A 25,322-nucleotide genomic window follows, 5' to 3' on the forward strand; every position below is an offset into this window, starting at 1 on the left:
GTTCAGCACCGCGAACAGCGGCCGCCGCCCCTCCCTGGAGGCCTCCAGACCCGCTGCCTTCTCCTTGCCCTCCCCCCGCCCCCTGCTGTCTGGAGGTGGGCAGTGACCGCCCCTCCCCCGCCCCCCTTCCGCCCGCGTGCATGCGCGACTGAGCAGAGGGGCCGCGGGTCCCCGAGGTCCGGGCTTCAGGACCCGGACCGGTAGGGCGGGCTGAGAAGGTGGCGTGGCCGAAGGCTGTACAGATCTGGGCGCCAGGAAAGCAGACCTCGGCTATGGCTTTGCTGTGTGGCCTTGGGCAAGTCACTCTCTGTCTCTGCTCCCCGCGTCCTCCCCAGTCCCGACACGGGATTGGGTTCCTCGGCATTCCTGAGTTCTCGGTTACCCCTTTCTCCGCCCTCCCCCCCAAACCCCGGGGGTTTTTGTTCCGGCGCCAGCGCGAGTCTGAACAACAAAAGGCGCCGGTCCAGGGGGCGAATGAGCTTGGATTCCCCATTGCCAAGTTTCCCCGCGCGCCCCAGTCGGCGCGCCCCGCTGGGCGGGCCTGAGTCGCGGCCGCGGCGCTGAAAATGGCTCATCTGCTCTCTGCTTTCTCTGTTTCGCAGGAGCGGCGGCATGGAGGCGCTCACCACTCAGCTGGGGCCGGGGCGTGAGGGAAGCTCTTCGCCCAACTCCAAACAGGAGCTGCAGCCCTACTCAGGCTCCAGCGCGCTCAAACCCAATCAGGTGGGCGAGACGTCGCTGTACGGGGTACCGATCGTGTCTCTGGTCATCGACGGTCAGGAGCGCCTGTGCCTGGCGCAGATCTCCAACACCCTCCTCAAGAACTACAGTTACAATGAGATCCACAACCGCCGCGTGGCCCTGGGCATCACGTGCGTGCAGTGCACGCCGGTGCAGCTGGAGATTCTACGTCGGGCAGGCGCCATGCCCATCTCCTCGCGCCGCTGTGGCATGATCACGAAGCGCGAGGCCGAGCGCCTGTGCAAGTCGTTCCTGGGCGAGCACAAGCCCCCCAAGCTGCCCGAGAACTTTGCCTTCGATGTGGTGCACGAGTGCGCGTGGGGGTCGCGCGGCAGCTTCATCCCGGCGCGCTACAACAGCTCGCGCGCCAAGTGCATCAAGTGCGGCTACTGCAGCATGTACTTCTCGCCCAACAAGTTCATCTTCCACTCGCACCGCACGCCCGAGGCCAAGTACACGCAGCCCGACGCCGCCAACTTCAACTCGTGGCGCCGCCACCTCAAACTCAGCGACAAGTCGGCCACCGACGAACTGAGCCACGCCTGGGAGGACGTCAAGGCCATGTTTAACGGTGGCACGCGCAAGAGGACCTTCTCTTTGCAGGGCGGCGGCGGCGCGGGCGGCACCAGCGGCAGCTCGGGCGCGCCGGGCAAGGGCGGCGCGGGCGGCGGCGGCGCGGGCGGCCCCGGGTGCGGCGCTGAGCTGGCCCCGGGCCCGCCGCCCCATAAAAGCCTGCGCTGCGCCGAGGACGAGGCGGCCGGGCCTCCCGGGCCGCCGCCGCCGCATCCACCGCGGGGACTCGGGCTGGCGGCCGGAGCCGGTGGCCCCGCGGGCCCGGGAGGGCCCGGCGGCGGCGCGGGCGTGCGCAGTTACCCGGTCATCCCGGTGCCCAGCAAGGGCTTCGGCCTCCTGCAGAAGCTGCCGCCGCCGCTCTTCCCGCACCCCTACGGCTTCCCCACGGCCTTCGGCCTCTGCCCCAAGAAGGACGACCCGGTGCTGGGTGCGGGCGAGCCCAAGACCGGCCCGGGCACCGCTAGCGGCGCGGGCGCGGGCGCTGGCAGCGGCGCAGGCGGCCCCGGCGCGGGCCACTTGCCTCCGGGGGCCGGAGCCGGACCCGGCGGCGGCGCCATGTTCTGGGGTCACCAGCCCTCCGGGGCAGCCAAAGACGCGGCCGCCGTGGCCGCCGCGGCCGCGGCCGCCACCGTGTACCCGACGTTCCCCATGTTCTGGCCGGCGGCGGGCACCCTCCCCGTGCCGCCCTATCCCGCCGCGCAGAGCCAAGCCAAGGCCGTGGCGGCGGCCGTGGCGGCGGCCGCGGCGGCAGCAGCGGCGGCGGCCGGGGGAGGAGGCCCCGAGGCCCTGGACGGCTCCGAGCCGGCCAAGGAGGGCGGCCTGGGCGCCGAGGAGCGCTGCCCGAGCGCGCTGTCCCGCGGGCCGCTGGACGAGGACGGCGGGGAGGAGGCGCTGCCGCCCGCCCTGGCCCCGCTGCCCCCGCCGCCGCCGCCGCCGCCTGCGCGCAAAGGCTCGTACGTGTCGGCCTTCAGGCCGGTGGTCAAGGACGCCGAGAGCATCGCCAAGCTCTACGGGAGCGCGCGCGACGCCTACGGTGCGGGGCCTGCGCGCGGCCCGGGGCCTGGCGCGGGAGCCGGGGGCGGCTACGTGAGCCCGGACTTCCTGAGCGAGGGCAGCTCCAGCTACCACTCCGCCTCGCCCGACGTGGACACTGCCGACGAGCCCGAGGTGGACGTGGAGTCCAACCGCTTCCCCGACGAGGAGAGCGCCCAGGACGAGGCCGAGCCCGGCGCGCCCGGTCCGGCCGGCGGCGCGGACGGCGACCAGGCCGCAGGACCCCCGTCCGCCGCGTCGTCGGGCGTCGTGGACGGCCCCACGGACTCGCCCGACGGCGGCAGCCCTCGCCCCCGACGCCGCCCCGGGCTCGCCCCCGCCGGCCGTTCGGCCTTTGCGGATCTGGCGGCCGACGACGTGGTGCGGAGACCAGAGAGGAGCCCGCCGAGCGGCTGCTACGAGCTGCGGGAGCCTTGCGGGCCTCTGGGGGGCTCCGCGCCGGCCAAGGTGAGCCCCGCGCCCGCCCGGCTGGCTGCGCCGGTCCGCTCGGCGCTGGGTGCTGTGGGCGCGTGGGGTCGGCCCTGGCCTGGTAGGGGACCGGGATTTTGTTCGGAGCGGGCGTTGGAGCAGCCAGTCCAGGCCGCCCTGGGCTGGCCCAGACTCGGGGACGCGCTGGAGCTGGGCTCGCCCAGACCCCAGACTGAGGGTTTCGGAGGATCCGGGGGGGCCGGCCTGAGTAACGCGTGTGCTATGTTTTTATTGATGGGAGTGGGGAGGAGAGAGGCAGCTGCGGTCAGTCCTGCGGAGACAGAAAGAGAGAAATAGTAATAATAATAACAACAACAACAACAACAATAATAATAATGCAAAAGAAGGCAAAGGAGAGAAAAGGACACCCGAAGTCAGAGAAATGTGCTGGCTAGGCCGGGCACTTACTAGCCTTCCAGGATGAGGATCAGAATCCAGGGAGCAGGCTCCGGGAGAGGAGAGCACGGCCTCTGGCCCTGCCAGCCCAGGAGCAGCCCTGTGGGGTCTCTAAAATCTTGTTGCGTTGCAATTCATAGTTGTCCGAGACTTTTGGAACTGTCGCCTTGGAAACCTCTGGGTTTACTACTGGGAAGCTGTGGAGGGGCCGTGTGCGGGGTGGGAGAGGGGTTCTGAGCCTGGTCAGGCCGCGAATTTGGGGGTGGGGGGGCATGCAACTGGGACAGCATCGCTAGCCCTATGAAAGTGGGCGCGCACACCTGTACATTTCCATTCGGTCCATTAAAACACGAGTCGCTAGCCGGGTGCGAAAGGCGTCATTTATGCCGGGGCCCGGGGCACGGCGGGAGGGGAGATGCTGAAAAGGAGGGCGGGGGGTGGGGGAGGGAAGGGGCGCCGGGGAAGGGACCTAGCCCAGAAGCCGCCGGCGTCGCGGGTTCATTGGCTCGAGGGTGCTCATGATGACCCGGAATCTACACCAGCGAGGCGGGCTCCGAGGGTGCGCGTGCATCTCGGCCTCCCGGGGCGCCCCTCCGGCCCTCGGATGTAGCCCAGCCTCGCCATCCGTTCAGCGTCCCCTCGCGGCCACGACTCAGGCCTGCGACCCGAGGGCCCCCTCCGAGCGCCCGCCTAACCGCCTGTCATTTCTCGGCCGCCGCAGGTGTACGCGCCCGAGCGGGACGAGCACGTGAAGAGCGCGGCCACCGCGCTGGGGCCCGCGGTCTCCTACCTCTGCACCCCTGAGGCCCACGGTAACCGCCCCAGCACCCCCTGCCGACGCTGCGGGCCAGGGCGATGGGGGCGGGGTGGGTGGGGACCCCAGGCAGAAGACCTGGGCCCACGGGGAGCCTGTGCGGAGGAGAACGCGAGGAAAGAGGGAAGAAGAAGGAAAAGTCAGGAGAGCAAAGGGCAGCCGAGAGCTGAGTCGCTACTACGACTGTCCCAGCCCGCACACTGGCACGCAGCCTCACTCTGGTCTCTTGCTCTGGGCAGAACCTCGGAAAGCCCCGCGTGGCACCCTCGGGGGCCTCTCCTGTACTTGGCAAGTGTTTTCTAGCCCACAGCTTCCCCGCCTCCAGCCTCGCGGGTGGTCAGGCTGGATCTGGGCGGGGTGGGGGCATCTGAGCTCCTGGCCCTGCGCTTGGGTACCCCTGATGCTCAGCGGTGGCTATGCGGACACAGGGGGAGCCAGGCACGTGCCTGCAGGGCTTAGGGGTCCAGGGGAGGGGCTGAGGGTCTGGGAGATCTGGGCAGGGAGGGTCTGGGAGGGGGTTCCCACCACCAGCATACGCGGGGCGGAGCGGCGCCGCAGAGCCCGGCAGCCACGCGCGCTCGCGGTGCCCCAGTATCTGCGCTGATGTAGGTCGCTCGTCCCTGGTGGGCACGGCGGCTCGTTCTGGCTTCCAGCCCGGCGGATGCGGAGAGGGCGTGGGGGCGCGATCAGAACAGGCCGCGGCGGGGATGGGGGTGGGGCAGCTGGGGACCCCTACGCTACCTGGAGGGTGCGCGCTCAGGCGCTTGCCAGGACCCCACAGCGGCACCCGCACTTTTCACTAGGCTTGGCGCGCCCGCACCCGCGGCCGTTGTGGTCCTATCCGGGTCACGGGGTGGTGGTTTTTCTTTTTCTTTCCTTTTCTTTCTTTTTTTTTTTCCCCTCTCCTTGAAACTCAGTTTATTGCCTTTAAGAGCCAGATAAGGAAGACAATCACTCGACCGCCGATGATTTGGAAACCAGGAAATCCTACCCAGACCAAAGGAGTATCTCGCAACCAAGCCCCGCAAATACCGACCGAGGTGAGCCCTGGGCCCTCCTCCCGCACCGACTGAAACGAGCTGGGTTCTGCTGGCCTGGGGGCCCACTGGCTTCTGCTGGTCAGGGTGGTTTAGTGGAGCCCAAAAGGCTGCCGGGCCCCCTGGCGGGCCTGGAAAAGGTGGAGCCCTGCAGGCTGCACTGCCCGGTGCCCAGTGTGCTTTAAACACGTGCTGCCCTGAGTGGCCTGGATTAAGGATAAGGAGGGACACCTCCTGAGATAGGTCGGGCACTTCCTGTTACAGGACAGCCTGTCCTCCACTTTCCTTCTTCACTGATGGTTGTCCCCCTCAAAGTGTGGCTGTGAGGCAGGAAGTGAGGGTGCCTATCACTGTCCCTAGTAAAAGCAGGGACCTGGGATAACTTCCTGACTCAGTTCTTCTAGGGAAGCCTCATTCCCAAGGGCTCGACCAGGTGTGAACCCTCTTATCTGTCCTTGTACCCCAGGTGAAGATGGGCTCACCCTGGATGTCACAGGAACGCAGCTAGTGGAGAAAGATATCGAGAACCTGGCCAGAGGTGAGGGGCCCAGGGTGTGCATGAGGGGTGTGTCTGTGAAGGGTGTGGGGGTACCCTTGTGTGAGGGGGCTGTGAGGGTGTATATTAAAGGGGTGTGCGGGAGTGTGTTTAATGGGTGTGTGTGAGAGTGTGTTAAGGGTGTGTGAGGAGGGTGTGAGGGTTTGTGGGAGGGTGTTGTGGGAGGCGTGTTTAAGGTGTGTGTGTGAGGGGTGTGTGTGAGGGTTTGGGGATGTTTAAGGTATGAGTGTGTGTATGAGGGGGGTGTGAGTGTGTGTGGGGGTGTGAGGTGTAGTGTGTGTGAGTGTGTGTGAGAGAAGGTGTATGTATGCATGAGGGGTGCTGGTATGTGAGGGTGTAAGGGGTGTGAGTGAGTGTGTGTAACTGTTCAGGGGATGGCTCTTCCTGTAGCAGGGGCTAATGTGTCGGGGCACAGGATGGGACTTCGGACCTTGTGTGGAAGGGATGAGCGCCTGGACACTCTGTCCTGTCAGTCACAGAATATTGGGGCAGGCCCTGGGAAAGGAGATGCTCCCCACCCCAGGTCCCATGGAAGTTTGAGTCCCCACAACTAACCTGTGAGAAATGACATAACACCTGCTCCTCAGAACTTAAGCTGTGGGATAAGCAGAGGAACCAGCTGGTCTCTCAGCCTCAATGGTAGCTGGAGCTCAGGAGGCATTTCTTTATTTGGGAGATGTCTAATGGGTTGATGCAGAACCACCTCCCACAGTGGGGCTAAGAAGGGTCCAGCCAGCTTGCCACATCGGGGGTCTCTTGGTCCAGGAGCAGAGGCTGGGACTCCTGAGCCCCACTGTACCCCTCTGCCGCTCAGTTGCTCCCTCCTATCAGGTTTTCACAGGCATATCCCCATGGGGAGGACCCCAAGACCAATAGCTCCACTGTCAGCCACATCCTGTCATCCCATTGAGGCATGTTTCTGAGGACACTCACGGGGACTTTTCACACTCAACTACAGTTTGGGGGGTGGGGGGCATCCACCCTCACCCTCAGGGCAGAAAGAGCCCAGGGATGGACTTGGATAGTGGAGCAGGAGACAGGACTTGCTCCAGCCCCTACACCTAGTTAGACCTGAGTGGACACACCATAGCCTTCCTTACAGGAGGCATCGTAGCCTGGATTTGGGGTCCAGGACCCCTGGAATCGCAAACCTACTCGGATGAACTCTGGATTCTTCAAGCCTCTGCTTGGAATTACTGAGCAGCGGGAGTAGGTCTCCTGTTTGCTGAGGCAAATTAAGCATCCTGGGCCAGCCTCTAAGGTTTGGGAACTGGGAACAGTGGGAGGACGATGGAGGGCAGTTCTGGAAGTCCAGTGGAAACTGAAGGGACAGCCAGATTCCCAGCCCTATCTCCCTGCACTGACCCACTGGAAGCAAAGGGGAAAACCAAGTGCTTCTGCCTGCTCTGCCCCGTCTCCTCGCTGCCCGGCTCAGGTCCAGGGTGCCTTCCTTCCCCCACTTATCTTCCACTCTTGGCCCTTCACAGATGAATTGCAAAAACTGCTCCTGGAGCAAATGGAGCTCCGCAAGAAGCTGGAGCGGGAATTTCAGAGTCTCAAAGGTACTACGCCCGCCTCACCCCATCTCATCGCCAACCTTGCCCCATCTGCCCACTTCTGTGCCCCTTGTGGCCCCCACACCCCCCTGAGGAAGTAGCTGCTGCTGTGACTCTCGAAGCCGGCAGCCGGTCTCTTTCCTAGGGTTTCCTGCCAAGCCACAGTCTGAGGAGGGGGGTGAGGGTGGGAGGGAGGGGTGGGGGAAAACGGGGTGAGGGCGGGGGGGGGGGCTCTCACGTAACAGCTCTCACTTAATCAATTTGCACAGATAATTTTCAGGATCAAATGAAGAGGGAATTGGCTTATCGAGAAGAAATGGTACAACAGCTGCAAATTGTCAGAGGTAAGAAGCGCGTCAGGTGAGTGCGCCGCGGCCGTAACTGCCTCTCTTGTCTGGCAGGAACCCAGTGTAGGCTCAGTCATTTGGATTTAAATTGAAGGTAATTTAACAATTATTTTTTTTATTTAATATCCTTTGTATACTCTGATTAGCCTCAGAATGGCAAGCGAGCCCAGCAAACGGCTTGCAGGCATCATTACATGGAGTGATTGAACTTCTTATCGCGGCAATTTCCATGGTTTCTAAATTAAAAATCGAGGCGTAAAATTACCTGGGAAGTAATGCCTAAGTTTGCTTTAATTTTGGTGAGATCTGTCTGCCTTTCAGCGCCATCCCAGACCATTTCCTCCCTCCCCCAGGCTGCAGTTTGGAGCTTGGATGCCCCCTCCTTCAGGGGCCCCTGAACCTACTTCCGGGAGGGGTTGTGCTGGGGAGAGGGTGAGTCCGGGTTGCCACCGGGCGGGATGAGGTTGGTCTCACTCCTCCACCTGCCCTTCCCCATGTCTTCCAGACACTCTGTGCAATGAACTGGACCAGGAGAGGAAGGCGCGCTACGCCATCCAGCAGAAGTTAAAAGGTGTGGAAGGCAGGAACAATGGAGCCCAGGCTGGCCTGGGCAGTGCTGGCAAATGAATGGAATATGAATGAATGAATGAATGAATGAATGAGTGAACGAGCGGGAGCGAGTGTGTGAACGAATGAATGAATGAATGAACGTAGGAATGAATGAGTGAACAAATGAACATATGAAAGGCCTCAAGAGAAGGACAGGTCTGCAAAGATCAAAGCTGATGGAGGGAAGTGGGAATTAATTTCCATGGGAACTAGCTTTAGAACAGTGAGTGGAGAGATAGAGCCCCACTGGGCTCTAGGAAATGTGCTCTGGGTTCCCGTCCAGCCCGGTGGATGGCTTTGCCTGGGATGACTCGATTTCTGGTTTCCTCTTCTGTAAAATGGGGTGATGGAACCCATAGGGGCGCGGAACTGCCCGGATCCGTCTCTCTGTGTCTTCTGAGCCACTAGCTTGACAGCTCCCGAGGTGGGGGAGCGCGGGGCTGGGTAGGGCAGTGGGGAGGGTGGTGGCCGGGGGCGTCTCCAACACGGCCCGCCCCTGTGTTCCGCAGAAGCCCACGACGCGCTGCATCATTTCTCCTGCAAGATGCTGACGCCCCGCCACTGCACCGGCAGCTGCTCCTTCAAGCCCCCGCTGTTGCCCTAGAGCCGGCTCGGCCGAGCCCACGCGCCCTCAAGCCATGCTGCTGTCTCGTTGTAAATACCCGCGGCCGGGGCGGCCCCGAGCGAGCGAGCGAGCGAGGAACAAGCCATTCGGACCCGACCCTGTACAGAGAGCCGCGCGCCGCGGGCGCCTCGGCCCGGCCCGCCCCTGCCCGCCCCCTGCCGGGCGCTCGGCCCTGGGCCCCGGTTTTCGTTTCCAAATGTAAATAGCACTTCTCCCCGGGATGGCACTCCAGGGCATCGGACCTCACGGGGTGAGCTGGACCGAAGGGGGCCGGCCGGCCGGGCGGGAGAGGGGACCCTCCTCCATCCCCGCGCTCCCCGCGCAGCCTCGGAGCCCGCATTGTGAAGTCAGCGCAGCCACTTGGCCGGCGCTGCCCTGACCCGTTCACTTCTGAAACTCTTGTTCCTAATGACCAAGTGGCTATGTGCAATGGATCTGAAATGTACTGTGAGTCTCTCGACTCAGTATCGGGGTCACCTGCATTTATTTATTATGCTCCACGTTCCCTTCCTCCTCCTCCTCCTCCTGGGCGACTCCGGCCCCTCGCGAGTCCTTTGGGTTTTGCTTTGTCGTTTTGTTTGTGTTGTGAACTCTTGCTGGAACAGCACTTTAAAATCGGGCCAGGACTGACTCACGAGCCGGAGACCACCGTGACCTTGTTGGGGGAAGACCACTCTGTATCCGTGATTTTTGTTTTGTTTTTAATAAAAACAAACAAAAAAAACCCAGCAACAAAACCCGCACCTGTCACTTCCTGGGGCAGGGCAGTGTTGGCGGGTGGGGGGTGGTGCAGGGAGGTGGCTGCGGGTCCTGCAACAGGTGGGGTCTGGGCTCCTCCCTGCAGGTCTGGATTCGAAGATCCTCAGGGGTGTCGGTGAGAACAGGGCCGGCTCAGGTGAGCAGCTGCCTTGTCTCTGCACCAGCCCCAGCGTGGAGGTCCGCACTCCGCCTCCGGTTTTATTCGTGCCTTTCCAAGCTTGTCTCTCCAGAAGGGCCCCCCCAGGGCGCTCAGAACGGGGTGCAGTGTCCCAGTCGTTTGCAATCCCTATTCAACCAGAACCAGAACCACCAGGAGGGTCTGACGGGGTGGGGCGCTGGGTGGGAACCCTGGCTGGGGCCTTTTCAGGGATTCCGGGTGTGAGGGGCCCACGGAAGGCAGACGCCCGAGGGAACGGCCCCGCCACGGTGGCTGAGGCCCCATTCCTGCTCGGGCGCCTTTTTGGGCCGGGATTGAGGGGGAACGGATGCGGAGAGAGGCATGACACCCGGCTCCTTGGCCCGGGGGCTGCCCGTCTCCCACCCCGGCCGGGGTCCCCCAGGCCCGCTTCTAAAGCACAGTACGTGGCCTAGGGCGCCCAAGCTCCCTAAGAAGGCGTCGGGGCACCTGGCAGCCCCAACTCCCTCGGCCCTTGAAACTCAGCCCCGCGGGGGGCCTGGGGGAGCCAAACGCGCGGCGGGCCAGGAAAGGGGTGCGCTGGTGTTGGGGGGCTGCTGCTGGAACTCGGTACCCGGCAGTTTCCCGAAGACGAACTGCGAGGGGAGGGTCGCCCGGCGCACTGGGAGGGGGCTGGCACGAAGAACCCTCCTGAGGCACGTCCCTGGCGCCCCGACATCCAGGGGAAACGTCTGGGAGGGGGCAGGCGGGTTGGGGTCCCCGCGGCATCCAGGGGCGCAGGCCGGCCCGTGTACTGGGCATCTAGGGACCACCAGGCAGCAAGGGACTGGCCGCGCGCAGCACTGACGCCCCGCACACAAACTCCCGGGACACCCATCACGTCCGGAGTCCCGACCAGGCGCCCCAGCGGGTCGGAATCCCCGCGGAACGGACGCGACGGACGAGCGGGCCCGGGAAGCTCGGTCCCAAACCCTCCCGGGCTCCGTGTCCCCTCGGAACTTGTTCCCACCCCCCCAAAATGTTAATAACCAAACGATTGGTATGGATGTAATTATCAATAATTATACGAATTATTGCTGATTGCGGGGCTCGTAGCTACTTTAATTAGTTTACCAGATTCTAATTAAGTTAAATGAAACATTAATAGGGAAAATATGCTCTGGGAAAAACACACACACACGATTTTTGGAAGTCTCTTTTTCGCCACAACGTCGCCACCTTGCGATGCGTCTTGGGCATTACAGGCAATGCGCAAAGGCCCAGGCAACTAGGGGCGCCTCGGAAGGGAAAAGTGAGGCTTGGGGACTCCCGAAGGGGTTCTGGGCACAGAACGTCCCCCAGGCTGTCCACTCTATGTGTGCTCCTGGTGTATGGCAGGGCCCACAGGCTATCGTACCCCGGAGCCTACTATCTGGGGATAAAAAATAGGGTATAGTGTGCAGGCCACTTCAACCCCCCTCCAAGGATCTCCTGATTGAATGGGACAGGGGGGCCCCCTTCTCCCCTCCCCAAAAGATACTGGGAGCAGCTGAGGGAAGCTGTAGACACTGCTGGAGACAGATGCTTGATTCTTTCTTTATTCTCTTCTTTCTTTCTTTCTTTCTTTCTTTCTTTCTTTCTTTCTTTCTTTCTTTCATTCTTTCGTGTGCCACAGCCATCAGCGACCAGTACTTACTCCTGACTCAAAAGTTTAGTCCTGGCAGAGCTGGGGGACCCTATAGGGTGTTGGGGATACAACCCAGGTCGACAGAGCCAGACAAATGCCCTCCCCACTGTATTATCTTTCAGGCCTCCAGATGCTTGATTTTTTTTTTTTACTATTCTAGGATAAAGGAGATTATCATATTCCTTCACACCTTGGCGTCTGTTTTATCTGCAAATTGGGGTCACCTCCTCTCCTCCTCCTCCTCCTCCTCCTCCTCCTTCTCCTCCTCCTCCTCCTTCTTCTTCTTCTTCTTCTTCTTCTTCTTCTTCTTCTTCTTCTTCTTCTTCTTCTTCTTCTTCTTCTTCTTCTCTTCTCCTCCTCCTCCAATTCTTCTTCTTTTCCTCCTCCCTCTTCCTCTTCTTCTCCTCCTCCTCCTCCTCCACCTCCTCTTCCTCCTCTTCCTCCTCCTCCTCTTTGAGCGTCACACCCAGCAGTTTTCAGGGCTCACACCTGGCTGTGTTCAGGGTTCACTCCTGGCTGGACTCAGGGGACTCTGTGGGATGCCAGGGATCAAACCGGTGTTGGCTGTGTGTAAGGCAAACAATCTCTCTGGCCCACAACTTGCTTTTTTTTTCATGCTCCTTCTCCAACCCCAGGTGCATCACTGATGTTCAACAGATGTCTAGAGTCACTTTTCTCTACGTTTTTTTTTTCAACTGTGGCCCTGTTTAGTCTCCTAGTGTTTTCCACGCCCCACCTTTTACACAATTGTCACTTCCTGGGAACCCAAGGGGAGAATATGTCCCCACGTTGAGAAACACTGATCTAAATATGTGAGTCCAACTTCATGATTTGTCTAGGTGCTGGAAACATCTGCGGAAAGAATCCTAGATGCTTCTGGATAAAGTCAGTGGGCAGCAATTCAATTCATTTGCATGAAATTAATTAAGCAAAAGCTTACTGTTCAAAGAGCCTTTATCAATAGAGTTAGTTTGGGGGCCGGGAGTCAGGTAATGATTGTCAACTTATATCAGGAAAATTTGCTTTCTCTTCTACTTACTTCCTAAAGAGGGTGTTCCTTTACATCTGAATATTTTATTGATTTTGTTTTGTTTTGATTTGGTTTGGGGCCTGGGCTTTACAATATGTCCACTGAAGGTGTTGGAGAGCTAGTACAAGATAGTGCAAGGTAGGGTGCTTGCCTTGCACACGACTGACCTGGGTTTGATCCCTGGTATCCCACATGGTCCCCCAGTAATTCTCGAGTGCAGAGCCAGGAGTAAGCCCTGAGCAGCGCCAGATATGGCACCAAAACAAAGACAAAAACAATTGTCCACTGATAACCACACCATGATCTAAAGACTAGCCTGATCCTCTGCAAATAAAATAGAAATTTAAAAAAATGTTCATCCTTCTTCAAATTCAGAACATCAGCAAAAGCGGAGTTGGGCATGTATGCCTTCTCTATTTTCTCACTCTCCATCCTGAAGGAGACCAGTTCTCAGTTCAGAGCACAAATTCTGTAGCAGATTTCCTGGGCTGGATTTTCTCGTCCTTTCCCTGTGTTTTCCCTGGCATGGGGGACTGACTCTGAGGTCCTTCCTGATCTCTGCTGGGGCTGAAGTCATGCCAAGAAGAACAAGGGGCACCTTGGAGGGGAGGGCACCTCACCAACCCTGGTCGTTTGCTTCTTGGACATCTCCAAAGAAGACGTTGAAAATCAGTCACCTGATTGTCTTCGTGGGCTCCTCCCAGGCATCTTGGGAGGAAGAAAGACCCAAGACTGTCCTCTGGGCTGAAAGCAGAGAACGCCCCACACCCTCTGCTTGGCCACTGGAGAGCATCATTTCACCTCCAGGGAAGAGAACAGATGTCCGGCATTGGAACCTCCTTCCAGTGCCCATGGGGAGAGCACCCCAAGGCCCTGGACTAGCTCCCAGTTCTCATCTGCCTCTTGCTCTCGCTGCAGACATGCACAGATCCTGGGATCAGCTCTCTGGCTTGGTGCCACAAGGCTTCAAGACCACCAGGTCGCGGTTGGGCACCAAGAAAATCATATGCACCCATATTTTTATTCTGGAAAAATAAAACCAATATTAAAAACAAAAACACATCATCGGAAATCTGAACACAGAGGAAAACCTGAACACTGTTCTTTCCCCCTGTTTCTCACCTTATTTTTCAGGACTGTGTTTTTAGTGTTTAGTTTCCTGGGGGGCCAAAACCCATGTGATTGGGGCAGGTAGGGGCGGCACACCTGCGGTGCTGAGGGCTTACCCTGCCCCTGCCCAGAGATCACTCCTGGCAGGCTCCAGTATGTGGAGCTGGAAGTCGAGTCCAGGTCAGCCACGCGCAGGGCAAGTGTCCTCCCCTCCACGCTGAGATGTCACTCTGACCCCACCTTCAGCTCTTAGCACGTTAAATCTCAATTGAGTAGGAAGTGATGGGGGAGCTAGGTAAGTTACTCGCCAGGCTGCTTTACACCTGGAAGAATGGGTCACTTTTTCGTTTGGGGAGTGCGGGGGTGCGGGCTCACCCCGCAGAGACCAGGTGCTCCTCGGGGTCAAACTCGAACCCAGACTGTGCGCCGAGCTAGCTCTGCAGCCCTGCTTTTCTGCTCCGCTTTTGCTTTAAGTCCAAAGGCCTTAGCGGAGTCAGTTCCGTTGCAGTGGCCTGTGACAAGTGGCCGCAGCGCTGAGGTCCTGCTAGGCTTGGGACCGAAAACCGGAGGGGAATGTCTTCACGTGCAGGTAGGACTGAGGTCTCAGCACTGCAAGAGGAACTAGGCCTTGGTCCCACTCTCTTTTCCCTCTAGCGGGAGATATACCTGTTTCCAATCCGTACCTGAGAAAGACCTGAAGATGCACTGGGGGAAAATAATTTAAAGTCTGGGACAAAATATGGAACGCTTCACGAATTTGCGTGTCATCCTTGCGCAGGGGCCATGCTAATCTTCTCTGTATCGTTCCAATTTTAGTATATGTGCTGCCGAAGCGAGCACGAATGTGAGGCTTGCGCAGACAATATATAAGGCAGAGACGTAGAAATTTTTTACACTTAGGATGACTAATTGTAAGCTCTATTTTTTTGTTTTAAAATCCTCAAGACTTAATAACGCCCCGTAAGGCTTATCACTTATTATATTTATGATAATAACCAAGGCAAAAGTCAATTTTCGCCGTATTTTTAAATGAACTATATGCAAATCAAGGCACCATGGGAACTCGGCATCCCGCCCGCCGGAAGTGGGCCGGGTCACGTGGTCGCGTCCGGGGCGTTGCAGCGGGTCTGGGCTGCGGGCAGGGGCCCCGGGTCTGCTCCGTCTGCTGCGCCCCGAGGTCCTCCGCAGGAGGTTGTGCGGGAGCTGCCGGCCGGCCCCGCTCCTTCCCCGTGTGCCCGCGCGTGGGGGGGGGGGGTGTCCGCGGGGGTAGCTACTCTCCGGCGCGCCCTGAGCCCGGCTTGGCCGGCGCCACCTGCCCGTGGGCCGGGGACAGTCTGGATCCCAGACGGAGCCTCGGGCGCCGGGAACAGGAATGGAGAGTGGGGGGGTGGGATGACCGGGCCCCTTTCTTCCTGGACTGTCCACATCCGGTCAGCTTAGATGGACTGTCCGGGATGCCCGCGCTGGGCTGCGCTGAGGTTAGGGCCCGCGTGGTCCTTCGCAGCGTGGCCGTGGGCCGTATGGGCTGGACAGCTTGACAGTGGACAGCGTGGCTGTGGGTCGTGTGGGCCTGGACAGCGTGTCAGTGGACAGCGTGGCCGTGGGCCGTGTGGACCTGGACAGCTTGGACAGTGGACAGCGTTCCACCGGGGGAACTGTGCAGGCACACCTGTAATCTCAGGCTCCACGCGACCCTGGCCGCAGAGGACCAGGGTGGGGGACAGAGTGACCCGAATGAGAGCCTGTTCAGTGGGAGGACCTGGGGCGTGCCTGTATCAGTTAACGGGGGAGGCAACCTCTGAGAGGACAGGCAGAGGGAAAGGGTGATGGTGTCCCAGATTCAGCGTCTGAGCCGGCCCTTCCCGCGAAGTCCTTCCTATGAGGAAGGCCACCTGGGCACTGAGGGCATCACCCACCGCTCAGCTGCTGGCCTGGCTCTGAGGGCACTTGGAGGCCGACCCCCTCCGGTACGCACACCTTTCTCTGGTGAAGTGGAAATCAGGTGCATGCTGTGCCCATTTCTCATCTGACCTCTCCCTAAATAAGCAGCAAACACAAATCTCGGATTGCTAATATGGCCTTTATTGAGTAAAAGAGCTAATTTGGGCAATGATGTTTCCCTCAGGTTTCTGAAACGGAATTGCAAATAACCAAAAAGCGTATTAGCATTGATGGGAGAAGATGCTTGGTTTCCATTAGCATACACGTGTTTATGCATTTGTTTCCAAGGCCAGCCTGGCGACGGGTGTTTCTGGGGTTCATACCTGCCTTCTTGTGGAACAGCAAGAGTTGGACCAGGTCGTTCAGTCCTAGCTACTTGGGTGTGTGTTATTTTGAGTCAGAGATGGGCTTTTTTGACCTCTCTCTCTCTCTCTCTCTCTCTCTCTCTCTCTCTCTCTCTCTCTCTCTCTCTCTCTCGTGTTTGGGTCCCACCCAGCCATGCTCAGGGGTTACTCCTGGCTCTGCACTCAGAAATCACTCCTGACAGTGCTCATAGGAATATATGTAGTACTGAGGATTGAACCCGAGTTGTCTGCATACAAGGCAAACACCTTTACTGTTGTACTGTCACTCCAATCCCTGTTGAGTCCCTTTTTGGCCAGCTCCCACCACCCTTAGTTTCTTTTTTTATCTCCTGCCAAGTGAGGAAACTGTCCTGGGAATGACGTCTGACATCTCACCTCTAACAGATTTGACCCTGGGTACTTAAAGAACACATTGAGACCCATGGGCAAAACTTGTCGTTTTCTGTTGTAGAAGATTCAAGCAAGCTGGTGCTGTTGTGGATCTTGGATGTGGGATTTGCTGAGCTGGGGGACACTTTTCCCTGGAGGAAAGTGGGGAGGAGACAGATGATGGGACAGGTGGCAGAGGTGGCATGAAGATGACAGAGAGGTTCCCTGGGAATGCTGAGACCTGGTGATAAGAGGAGGGGGTGAAGGTGCTGATGTAAGGGGAACCCACGCTGGGCCTGGGTCATTGGTGTCTCCTCTGGCTGCCCAGAACCCCAGAACCCCAGGAAATGAGTGGCTCTCCTAGTCCTGTGTAAAGTGGTATGATCACGATCATCCTGTTGTTCATCGCTTGCCTCGAGCAGACACCAGTAACATCTCCTTCTTCCTAGCCCTGAGATTTTAAGAGAGCCATATTCAGTGCTCTTTCAGGGCTAGGAGAATGAGACCTATCATTGCTACTGGTATTTGGCATATTGAGTACGACACAGGAAGTTTGCCAGACTCTGCCGTGAAGGCAGGATACTTTCAGTAGCCTGCCAGGTTCTCCAAAGTAAAAACGAGATAATAAGATGTCTCGCAGCTGCAAATCTGGCCACGTGCTTCCGGGAGCTGGGTTTTATAGTCTCTAGGTCTTTGACGGGCCATTGATGGGACCACCTGGCGCCGGCTGAAGCTGATGGGTGTAACGCCTACCTACTGGAAGATGGGGGATCGGGGTGGAAAAGGCCCAGTTTCGATCTGAGAAGGCTTGGAGATCTCAGCCCTGGGACCCGCATGCCTGGGTACCTCTGCCAGTTCCTTCATGCATGAGACTTCTTCGGACGTGTGGAAAGTGGTCTCAGCATGGTTGTGGCTGGTTCTGGAGGTCTTCGGCTGCCGGGGCTCTGCTCGGGGTGGGGAGGGAAAGTGGTACATCCACCACTGAATGGAGAGGAATGAACTGGCTTTAATTCAGTTTTAAACAAAGATATTGGCTGTATCGTATTGGAAAACTGAGAGAAGTTTGAAGGTGGTAAACTTGGGATGGGGGGCTTGTTTTTGTGGGATTGAGGGGTATATGTGGCCATTCAGAGTTTTCTCTTGGCTCTGTGCTTAAGGATCACTCCTGGCAGCGCTTGGGGGGACCTTGTGCGGTGCCAGGAATCCAGCCCAGTTTGTTCCCATAAAGGCCACATGCCTGAAATGTTGTACTGTTGATCCAGCCCTATAAATGATAAACTTTCTAAGTAACTCCTTTCTCCCTTTCTAGTCTCCTCTTTTTCTCTTAGCAATTTCAGGGACTATTTTCAGCCTGAAAATCTTTCGGGTTTGAGTTATTGGAGGTGCTGGTTAAATGCAGTTATATTGGCCGGAGCAATAGTACAGCAAATAGGGCATATGCCTTTATGCGGCCGGCCTGGGTCTTTTTTTTTTTTTTTAAATGTAGGAGTACTGCTATTTATTCAGCAATTGATTTAGCTGATTGAATTGGGCATGAACTCCACATCGCTTCTTTTTAATTCAGAATATTCATTTTATTATTTTATTATTAACTTTTCTCCCTTTTTATTGATTCACTATGAGATATAGTTACAAAGTTTTAAGGTTTGTGCTTCGGTTATACAGTCATCAAACACCCATCCCTTCAACACTGCGCATTTTCCACCACCAAAATCCCCAGTATTCCGCCTCCCTCCCCAATTCCAACCCTTCCCTGCCTGTGCGGCAGACAATTTCCCCCATACTCTCTCTCTCTCTACTTTGATTGCATTTGAGAGTTCCATACCAGTCCCACCACCACTTAAACCTGCCGAAAAGGCAGTGCTAAGCGATTTGTTTTGCATTGCTTGTTATGGATAGAATATAATGTCCAGGAAATTCTGTGTCGTTCTCTTCTGGGAGCTCTAGTTTATATGGCCTGGGTTCTATCCCTGGCATCCCCTATGGTACCCTGAGCACCACCAGGAGTAACCCCTGAGTATTGTTGAGTGTGGCCCAAACACATCAATAAATAATGCAGTTTTGTGGTGCCGATTCCTTGTGCATGCCTGATAGCAGCCCTTGTGCTTTGAGGTCATCATCATGGTTCCTTGGTTCTGTTCCATGTTAACACTGCTAAGAGCTAAGCACGAGGGAGTTTATCATTCCCATTTTACCCATGGGAAAGGAGCAAAAGCACCCCTCGAGTTTATGAGGTGAATCCACACAATCATCGAGGATGCTGGAACTTGCTGGAATTTGCTCTCAGATCTCTCGAGTCCAAGGGCTAATCACCACCTAGAGGGAATGTGGGAGTGTAATTTGTGGGTTCTGGGACGCCTTCTCCAAAATGCTCCTGCTGTTGCCTTAAGTCCTGTCTTTGAGACATCACTGTTTTCAACTCTCGATACTTTTTTTTTTTTTGAGGTGGGGGGGTGTGGCAAGGGGGCAGGCTCGGCCACACATCTTGCACAGCTACTCCAAGCTCTGAACTTGGGGTCCCTCTGGGTGGTGCTCAGTGTACCATGTGGTGCCAAGGTTTAAACCCAGGCCCCTCTCCTGCTCAGAACTGTGCTCTGTTCGTTGTGCTTTCCCTCTGGCCCTCAATTCTTGCCCCCTTAGTTCACTGTAATTTTGATTATGTTTCTTCTCTAATTGCCCCAGGGTGGCCTGAGCACAGGGATTTAGGATTAGAGTGGGCGGGGCATGTTCTGAAAAGGGAAAAGAAGAGGAAGGGCATGGAAAGGAGAACCACCAAGTCCAATTATGTAAGTCCTCAGTGATATTGATGGTTCCTGGAAACAGCCGGTTGAAGCGCTATTGTAACAGAACTGATTTTACCTGGGACTAATTGACGGAAATGAGAATTCCATTCCCAGGGCATATTTCTCCCCACAAACAGCACAAAACATCTCAATGAATTCCCCAAATGTTTCTAATATTAAATGATTATTTGTCTGGGGCTGGAGGGATAGTATAGCAGGGAGGGTGTTTGCCTTGCATGTAGCCAACCCGGGTTCGATCCCCAGCATCCCATATGGTTTCTGTGAACCACAAGGAGTGATCCCTGAGTGGAGAACCATGCGTAAGCCCTGAACACTCGCCAGTGTGGCTTAAAAAGGAAAAAAAAAGTCTGCCTTTGATTAATTCGATTTCCATCTGACAGTTCATTTCAAGTGGTTTCAGGGAATAGCCAATAACCGAGCAAGTGGGGAATCAGGACTTTCATGCTAGGGCCCTTCACTTACCCTGCGGGGGCTGGTAACACACCCAGTGGAGGACACATGCACAGTCTTAGGGGGACTGAGGGGCCCCAAGAAAACCCACATGTGGGCAGTGGGGAGGGGCCCAGAATAGAAGGTCTCCTGAGCATTGTTCTAATTCATGGACCTTGAGTAAAAGGACAATCTTCGATTCCAGGTTGTCCAAACCCTGCCAACCTCTGTGGGGTGGCAGGGCGGGAGAGGAAGTGTGACAACCGCCCCTGCTCCCCCAGCTCCCCCGGGAGGCAGATCTCACACCCCTCCAGCTGACACTGATGGCAGCTGAGGGACAAGCTGCCATGTCAGGGTGCCCAGAGGGGCCAGGTTTATGTTCCGGCAAAGGGCCTCGTCTCCTTGGCTCTGTGATGCTGGGGAGAGAGTGCTCACTTGCTCATAGGCCAGAGTGGGCCAGTGGGGGAACCATTGCCAAGTGCCAAGCCACCAAAGGGAGCGTGTCTGTCAGAGCACTGCTGTGTGCTAATGCCAGGTTGCTCCCGGGTGCCCCTCACCTGGCACACGAGGCGTTCGTACACCAGCAGCAGCCTCACCAAGCCAGCTTCCCCGGGACATCACATCCTATTAATATTTTCACACCACTTAACTCTCATTAAAATGTACTTTGCTGAATTTAATATGTGATTTCAAATGACACAACATATTAAGTGCTTAATATCCTAGAAATTATGAAACTATTACAGTCGATGCCATATGAAATAATTAGACGGAATTAAACTTTAGCAGCCAAGTGAAGGGAAGTGAAGGCTTCAGCTTAGAACGTCTTCAAGGATCTTAAGCCACCACCATCAAGGAAACTTCCAGACATTGGGATCTTCAAGTGAAAACCGGAACTTCATCTGGATTGACCCGTAGTTCTTTGCTGATGCCAGAGTATGGGAGCCCTGGACCTCAACTGGACGAGATGGGGGTACAGTTAGGGCTTCACAGAGTGCGGGGGTCACGGTCAGGGCCTGCACTTATGTGTTTGAGCACTTGAAGTCTCTCTGACCCCATTTCATTCCTTCCTTCTTCCTAACCTCCATCTCTCCCTTCCTTCCTTTTCCTTTCCTTTTATGCCATACCATGGTGCTCGGGGATTGCTCAGGGACAGTGTGGTACTGGGTCTCAAACCCAGGGCTCTCACATGCAAAGCATGTAATCCAGACCTTTGGGAAATCACCCGGCTTCATTTTAGTCATTTGTTTCTCCTACTACATCCATATTAGAAGCCACAAAAAGTAACGAGGCTCAGGAACATCCAGGGAGCATGGTCAAGGCAGCTCAAAGGCTGAGCGCATGCATTGCTGTAGGAGTTCTGGGTTTTGTCCCTGGCACCGTAGGGTCCCCCAAGCTACTGTGAGTAGTGAGTCATCCTCAAACACTTTGAATCTGGGTCCCTCTAGTCCCCACCAAGAGAAGACAGATCAAGTGAATCATTCAGAATTTGAAGTCTTTTTTCCCATCTTTCTAAATTCTCCATTAGTGCATGTGACCTGTGTGTGCACGTGTGCTTGCATGTGTATCTTTTGTTTGATTTTTGTTTTTGTTTGGTGCTAGGGGCTAGCTCATTATTTTTTTCTTTTTGGGTCACACCCTGCAATGCTCGGGGGTTACTCCTGGCTCTGCACTCAGGAATTACTCCTGGCTCTGCACTCAGGAATTACTCCTGGCAGTGCTCGGGGGACCATATGGGATGCTGGGAATCGAACCCGGGTTGGCCGCGTGCAAGGCAAATGCCCTACCCACTGTGCTATTGCTCCAGCCCCAAGGAAGACTTTCTGTCCTAAAACTCAGCTCTTGTTTCAGATGCTCCATCTTGGTCTCAGTCTCAGAGCTGCTTGGGAAGAAGTCTGAGGTGGCCACTGAATGTCCCCGGGAGAGCGACTGCTGATCTGACTCCAATGGCAGCTTTGCTCGCAGACGCATGTTCACATTTGCCAGCGCAAGGTTTCCCTAAACACCAGGAACCGATTCCTTGTCTGTGAGACAACCAAGGCCAGTGGCTGCACGAGGGCAGAGGAGGAGACAAGTTGTTCTTTGAGGTCTGGGCTGGGGCCTGCACTGTGCCCCCAACCAAGCTCTCTGGCCTTTCCGGCAACAGCGCACAGCTGTGATCACTGCTGGAATGCCAAGTTCCAGGCGTCAGGAGTGAAGAAGGCAGGAAAGGCAAAGGACACATTATTATTATTATTATGTTGTTGTTGTTATTGTTGTTTGAGTGCCAGGAATTCAGCTCTGAACACACACAAGGCTGCACTCTTCCACTGAGCCACATGTGTGTGAGCAGTGTGTGTACATGTGTCTATGTAGCATGTGTGTGTGTGTATGGTGTGCAGTGTGTGTTGCCTGCTCCAAAACATACACTTTATTTTTAATTGTACTCTAAAAAAATTCAATAACATTTTTTCCACTTCAATAACATTTGTTTTTTATTTATTTTTTCAATAACATTTATTTTTATTAAAGCAACGTGATTTACAAAGTTATTCACAGTTGGGTTTTAGACATACAATATCTCAGCACCCATCCGGCCACCAGGGTCAACTTCCCTCCACCAACGTTCCCAGGCTCCCTCCCAGACCCACCCCTTCAGCCTGCCCTTGTGACAGGCCCCTTTCTGAGGTTGGTTGTTAAAGTTTGGGCCTCTTGATTCAGTGTTGTTGACTCTGTGATTTGGACATTTGGCTCTGTCTTTCCTTAAAACCTTTGCCCCTCAGTCAGTCCCCTGTCCTGGCCCCTGTTACTTCTCATCAGTCTCTTCTCCCCGCCCCCCCCCTCCACTTTTTCTTTCCTTCTCCTCCCTATAATCATTTTCAAATATGTAGAGTTTGCTCAAGCGGGCCCAGTAACGTCTCCATTGGAGACTTTGTTGTTACTGTGTTTGGCATATCCAATACTCTCGGTAGCTTGCCGGGCTCTCCGAGAGGGGCCAAGGAATCGAACTCGGGTTGGCCATGTTGGCCGCTTGTAAGGCGAATGCCCTACCGCTGTGCTATCGCTCCATAGGGCTGGAGCGATAGCACAGCGGGTAGGGCGTTTGCAAATCGATGATCAACGGGAGGGCCTTTACCTCCTCCCTATACTCTGGGGCTGAGGCTGATCTGGGCATCTCCCCTTCAAAACATTGTGTTCCCTCATTCAGTTATTCTAAATGCTACCTATGAGTGATATCACCCTGTTGTCTATAATTCTCCTCTGGCAATCTTCATTTATCATGATGTCTTCCAGTTCCATCCACGTTGCCATGAATTTCATGATCTCATCCATGCTCAGAGGTTACTCCAGAGGACGCGTTTTAGCCCCGAATCAACGAACACTTGGTGGGGAGTTAGTCCCACACCGAGCTGCAGCAGCTCTTCCTTCTCCAGCGCATCAAAACCAGGGAAGGAAGAAGGGGGATGAGGGACCTGAGATGGTGCAGGGGGCAAGGCGCACCCCTAGGTCTCTGAGCCTGGCCACCACTGCACTTTCAGACCCTTGCGTCGAACCTCTAACCTGCTTGCCTCCTGAGCCGCCTGAGCACTGTTTGAGAGCCAATACCCGACTCCCCTAAAAAAAACAGCGGGGACAGGGGAGTCCAGGAATGTAGCTCTGCCGCAGATCACTTTCCCCACAGGTAACTGCCTGGGTTCGACCCTGCCCCTCCCAAACCAAAACAAATATCCAGACAAGAAAGGGTAAATTCTATTGACCAAGGGCAGACCTGTGTCCAGCAACTCTGTTGGACAATTACGCATAATTTCTTTCCATATCTGTCGTGTTTTATTTATGGGGTTCCAGGAGTTCCCTGTGCAGTGGTTGGGGATTGTTCCCAGCAGTGCTCAGGCGACATGTGGTGCCAGGGATTGAACCTGGGGCTCTTACATGCGTAACCTGCATCCAGCCTTTGGACTTTCTCCTCAACCCCTTTTGGAACCACACCCAGCAGTGCTCAGGGTTTCTTTCCAGTGCAGTGTTGGGCATGGTTCCTGGTGGTGATCTGGGGACCAGACCAGGCCAGGCACCAAATTCTAGCAAGCCACACATGCACTCCAACCCTTTGGGCCATCTCATGGGCCTCTCTCCCAACGAGTCAATCCTGCGAGGGGAGCTACTGTACTATGATGGGGCAGGAAACACAAGAGAGGTGGAAAGTGGAGGGGACAGTTGACATTTTTTTTTTAGCAACCTGGGTTCAGTCCCTGGCATCCCATATGGCCCCCAGAGCATCCCCAGAAGTGATTCCTGAGTGCAGAGCCAGGAGTAACCTCTGAGCATGGCTGGAAATAGCCCCAAAACCAAGGGGGAAAAAAGAACCACTGTGCTACTGAGAAGGAAGAAATAAAACTTGGACCCTGGACCTCTGGGGGGGTGGGGTTCACATTAGTAGAAAATGTGCAGGGTGGGCTGGAAAGACAGTACAGTGGGAAGCCCAAGCCCTGGCTGTCCTTCAGTGTTCAGTATTCGCTAGGGCTGGTCTTCAAGTCGACTTGCTATTTTTTTCTGGTTTTGTTTTTTGGGCCACTCCCAACTATATCAGGGATTACTCCTGCGTCTGTGCTCAGGAATCAGTCCTGGCAGGTCTCAGGGGACGATATAAAATGCTGGATATGGAACCCAGGTTGGCCTCATGCAACCCACCCACTGCACTGCCTCTACAGCCCCACTGAATTATCTATTCCTCCCTCCCTCCCTCCCTCCCTCCCTCCCTCCCTCTCTCCCACCCTCCCTCCCTCCCTCCCTTCCTCCCTCCCTCCCTCCTTCCCTCCTTTCCTTCCTTCCCTCCTTTCTTCCTTCTTCTTCCCTCTTGGGGAACAATATGCAGTCCTGGGCCTCAAACTAAGCTCAGCCACACACGCAAGGGGGTGCCCGAACCCCTAACCTACCTCTTCGGCCTTTGACGATTCTCTCATCCACATCTTGGTGCTGGTGTGCAGGAGTCTCTTGAGTTCATAGTTTGAAACTGCACACCTTGCATCATGGTAGCCTTGCATTCCACTTGAGTAGCTCAGCCAACAGTTTTCCCCTCATGGCAGCCCTTGTTCCCCCATCGCTCCATGTTCTCACCCCACTTGGTCTAGGTTTCTGCACGTAGAAGCAGGAGGAAGATTGCTTGATCTGATGATTAGTAGGGCTGAGTGTGATTTCAAGTGAACTCACATTTTTTGGAAGTGCTAATTTGAGTCTTTTGCCAGCTTTATTTATTTATTTATTTATTTTTTGTGGGGAGGTGTTCGATTTTGTTTTGGTTTTGGGGCCACACCCAGCGCTACCCAAGCTTACTCCTGGCTCTGTGCTCAGGGACCATCCTGGTGGTGCTCAGGGAATCATATCTGGTGATGGAGATCAAGTGCAGATCAGCTGCAGGCGAGGCAAGCACCCCACCCACTCTACGACCTCTCCAGCCTCAGTTTTCTTACCTTTTTCCTGGGGAGAGGGGACTCCTAGCTGTGAGCTGGGGGTGGGGTGGGGCCATAGTTATGCCCATTGGTGCCAGCTAGGGTGGGGCAGGCATAGCCCAGGACTAACCCCAGGGCTTATTCATGCCAGGCATGTGCCTATCACTTATGCCACACCCCTGGCCCTCTTTTGCAAGCTTTAAGTCACCTTTCGAATTGTCGGATCTCCTTATCCTCTCCTCTCATGCCAATATTAATTTCCGGGAACAGTGAATGCATTCCTGCTGCTAAAGCTTCCCGTCCACCATTTTGTTTGTTTGTTTTGGACACACACCTGGTGGTGCCCAGGGCTTACTCCTGGTTTCTGCACTCAGGGATCACTCCTGGTGAAACCTGGAGGGCCATATGAGGTGCCAGCGATGGAATGTGGGTGGCAGCATGCAAGGCAAACTTCCTCCCCACTATACTATATCTCCAGCCCCGACCCTGAACATTTTTGTTAGTTTATTTTTGGG

The 25,322-nt window shown here is 56.1% G+C and overlaps 1 protein-coding gene and 1 non-coding gene across 2 annotated transcripts; one reads left to right on the forward strand and one right to left on the reverse strand.

Annotated features, from left to right (window-relative positions):
- Positions 1-272: 272 nt before the first annotated feature.
- On the forward strand, positions 273-8,986 carry SKOR1 (SKI family transcriptional corepressor 1). The gene is made up of 9 exons (XM_056127635.1): positions 273-295; positions 603-2,814; positions 3,953-4,043; positions 4,978-5,085; positions 5,549-5,620; positions 7,126-7,200; positions 7,464-7,538; positions 8,047-8,112; positions 8,660-8,986. The coding sequence occupies exons 1-9, from the start codon at positions 273-275 to the stop codon at positions 8,752-8,754; spliced, it is 2,817 nt and encodes a 938-aa protein (XP_055983610.1). The 3' UTR covers positions 8,755-8,986.
- A 5,223-nt stretch (positions 8,987-14,209) lies between these two features.
- On the reverse strand, positions 14,210-14,316 carry LOC130036227 (U6 spliceosomal RNA). The gene has a single exon (XR_008794280.1). It is a non-coding gene; the product is annotated as a U6 spliceosomal RNA (small nuclear RNA).
- Between the last annotated feature and the right edge of the window lie 11,006 nt (positions 14,317-25,322).

The sequence above is a fragment of the Sorex fumeus genome, unplaced genomic scaffold (genome assembly GCF_029834395.1).
Source record: "Sorex fumeus unplaced genomic scaffold, SorFum_2.1 ptg000063l, whole genome shotgun sequence".
In the NCBI taxonomy this organism is placed as follows: Eukaryota; Metazoa; Chordata; class Mammalia; order Eulipotyphla; family Soricidae; genus Sorex; species Sorex fumeus.

Bases quoted from the DNA above. Each gene is read 5' to 3' on its own strand.
- SKOR1 (XM_056127635.1), top strand. From the start codon at position 273: ATGGCTTTGCTGTGTGGCCTTGG. The intron at 2,815-3,952 runs GTGAGCCCCGCG...CGGCCGCCGCAG, and splicing joins GGGGCTCCGCGCCGGCCAAG to GTGTACGCGCCCGAGCGGGA. The intron at 7,539-8,046 runs GTAAGAAGCGCG...CATGTCTTCCAG, and splicing joins ACAGCTGCAAATTGTCAGAG to ACACTCTGTGCAATGAACTG.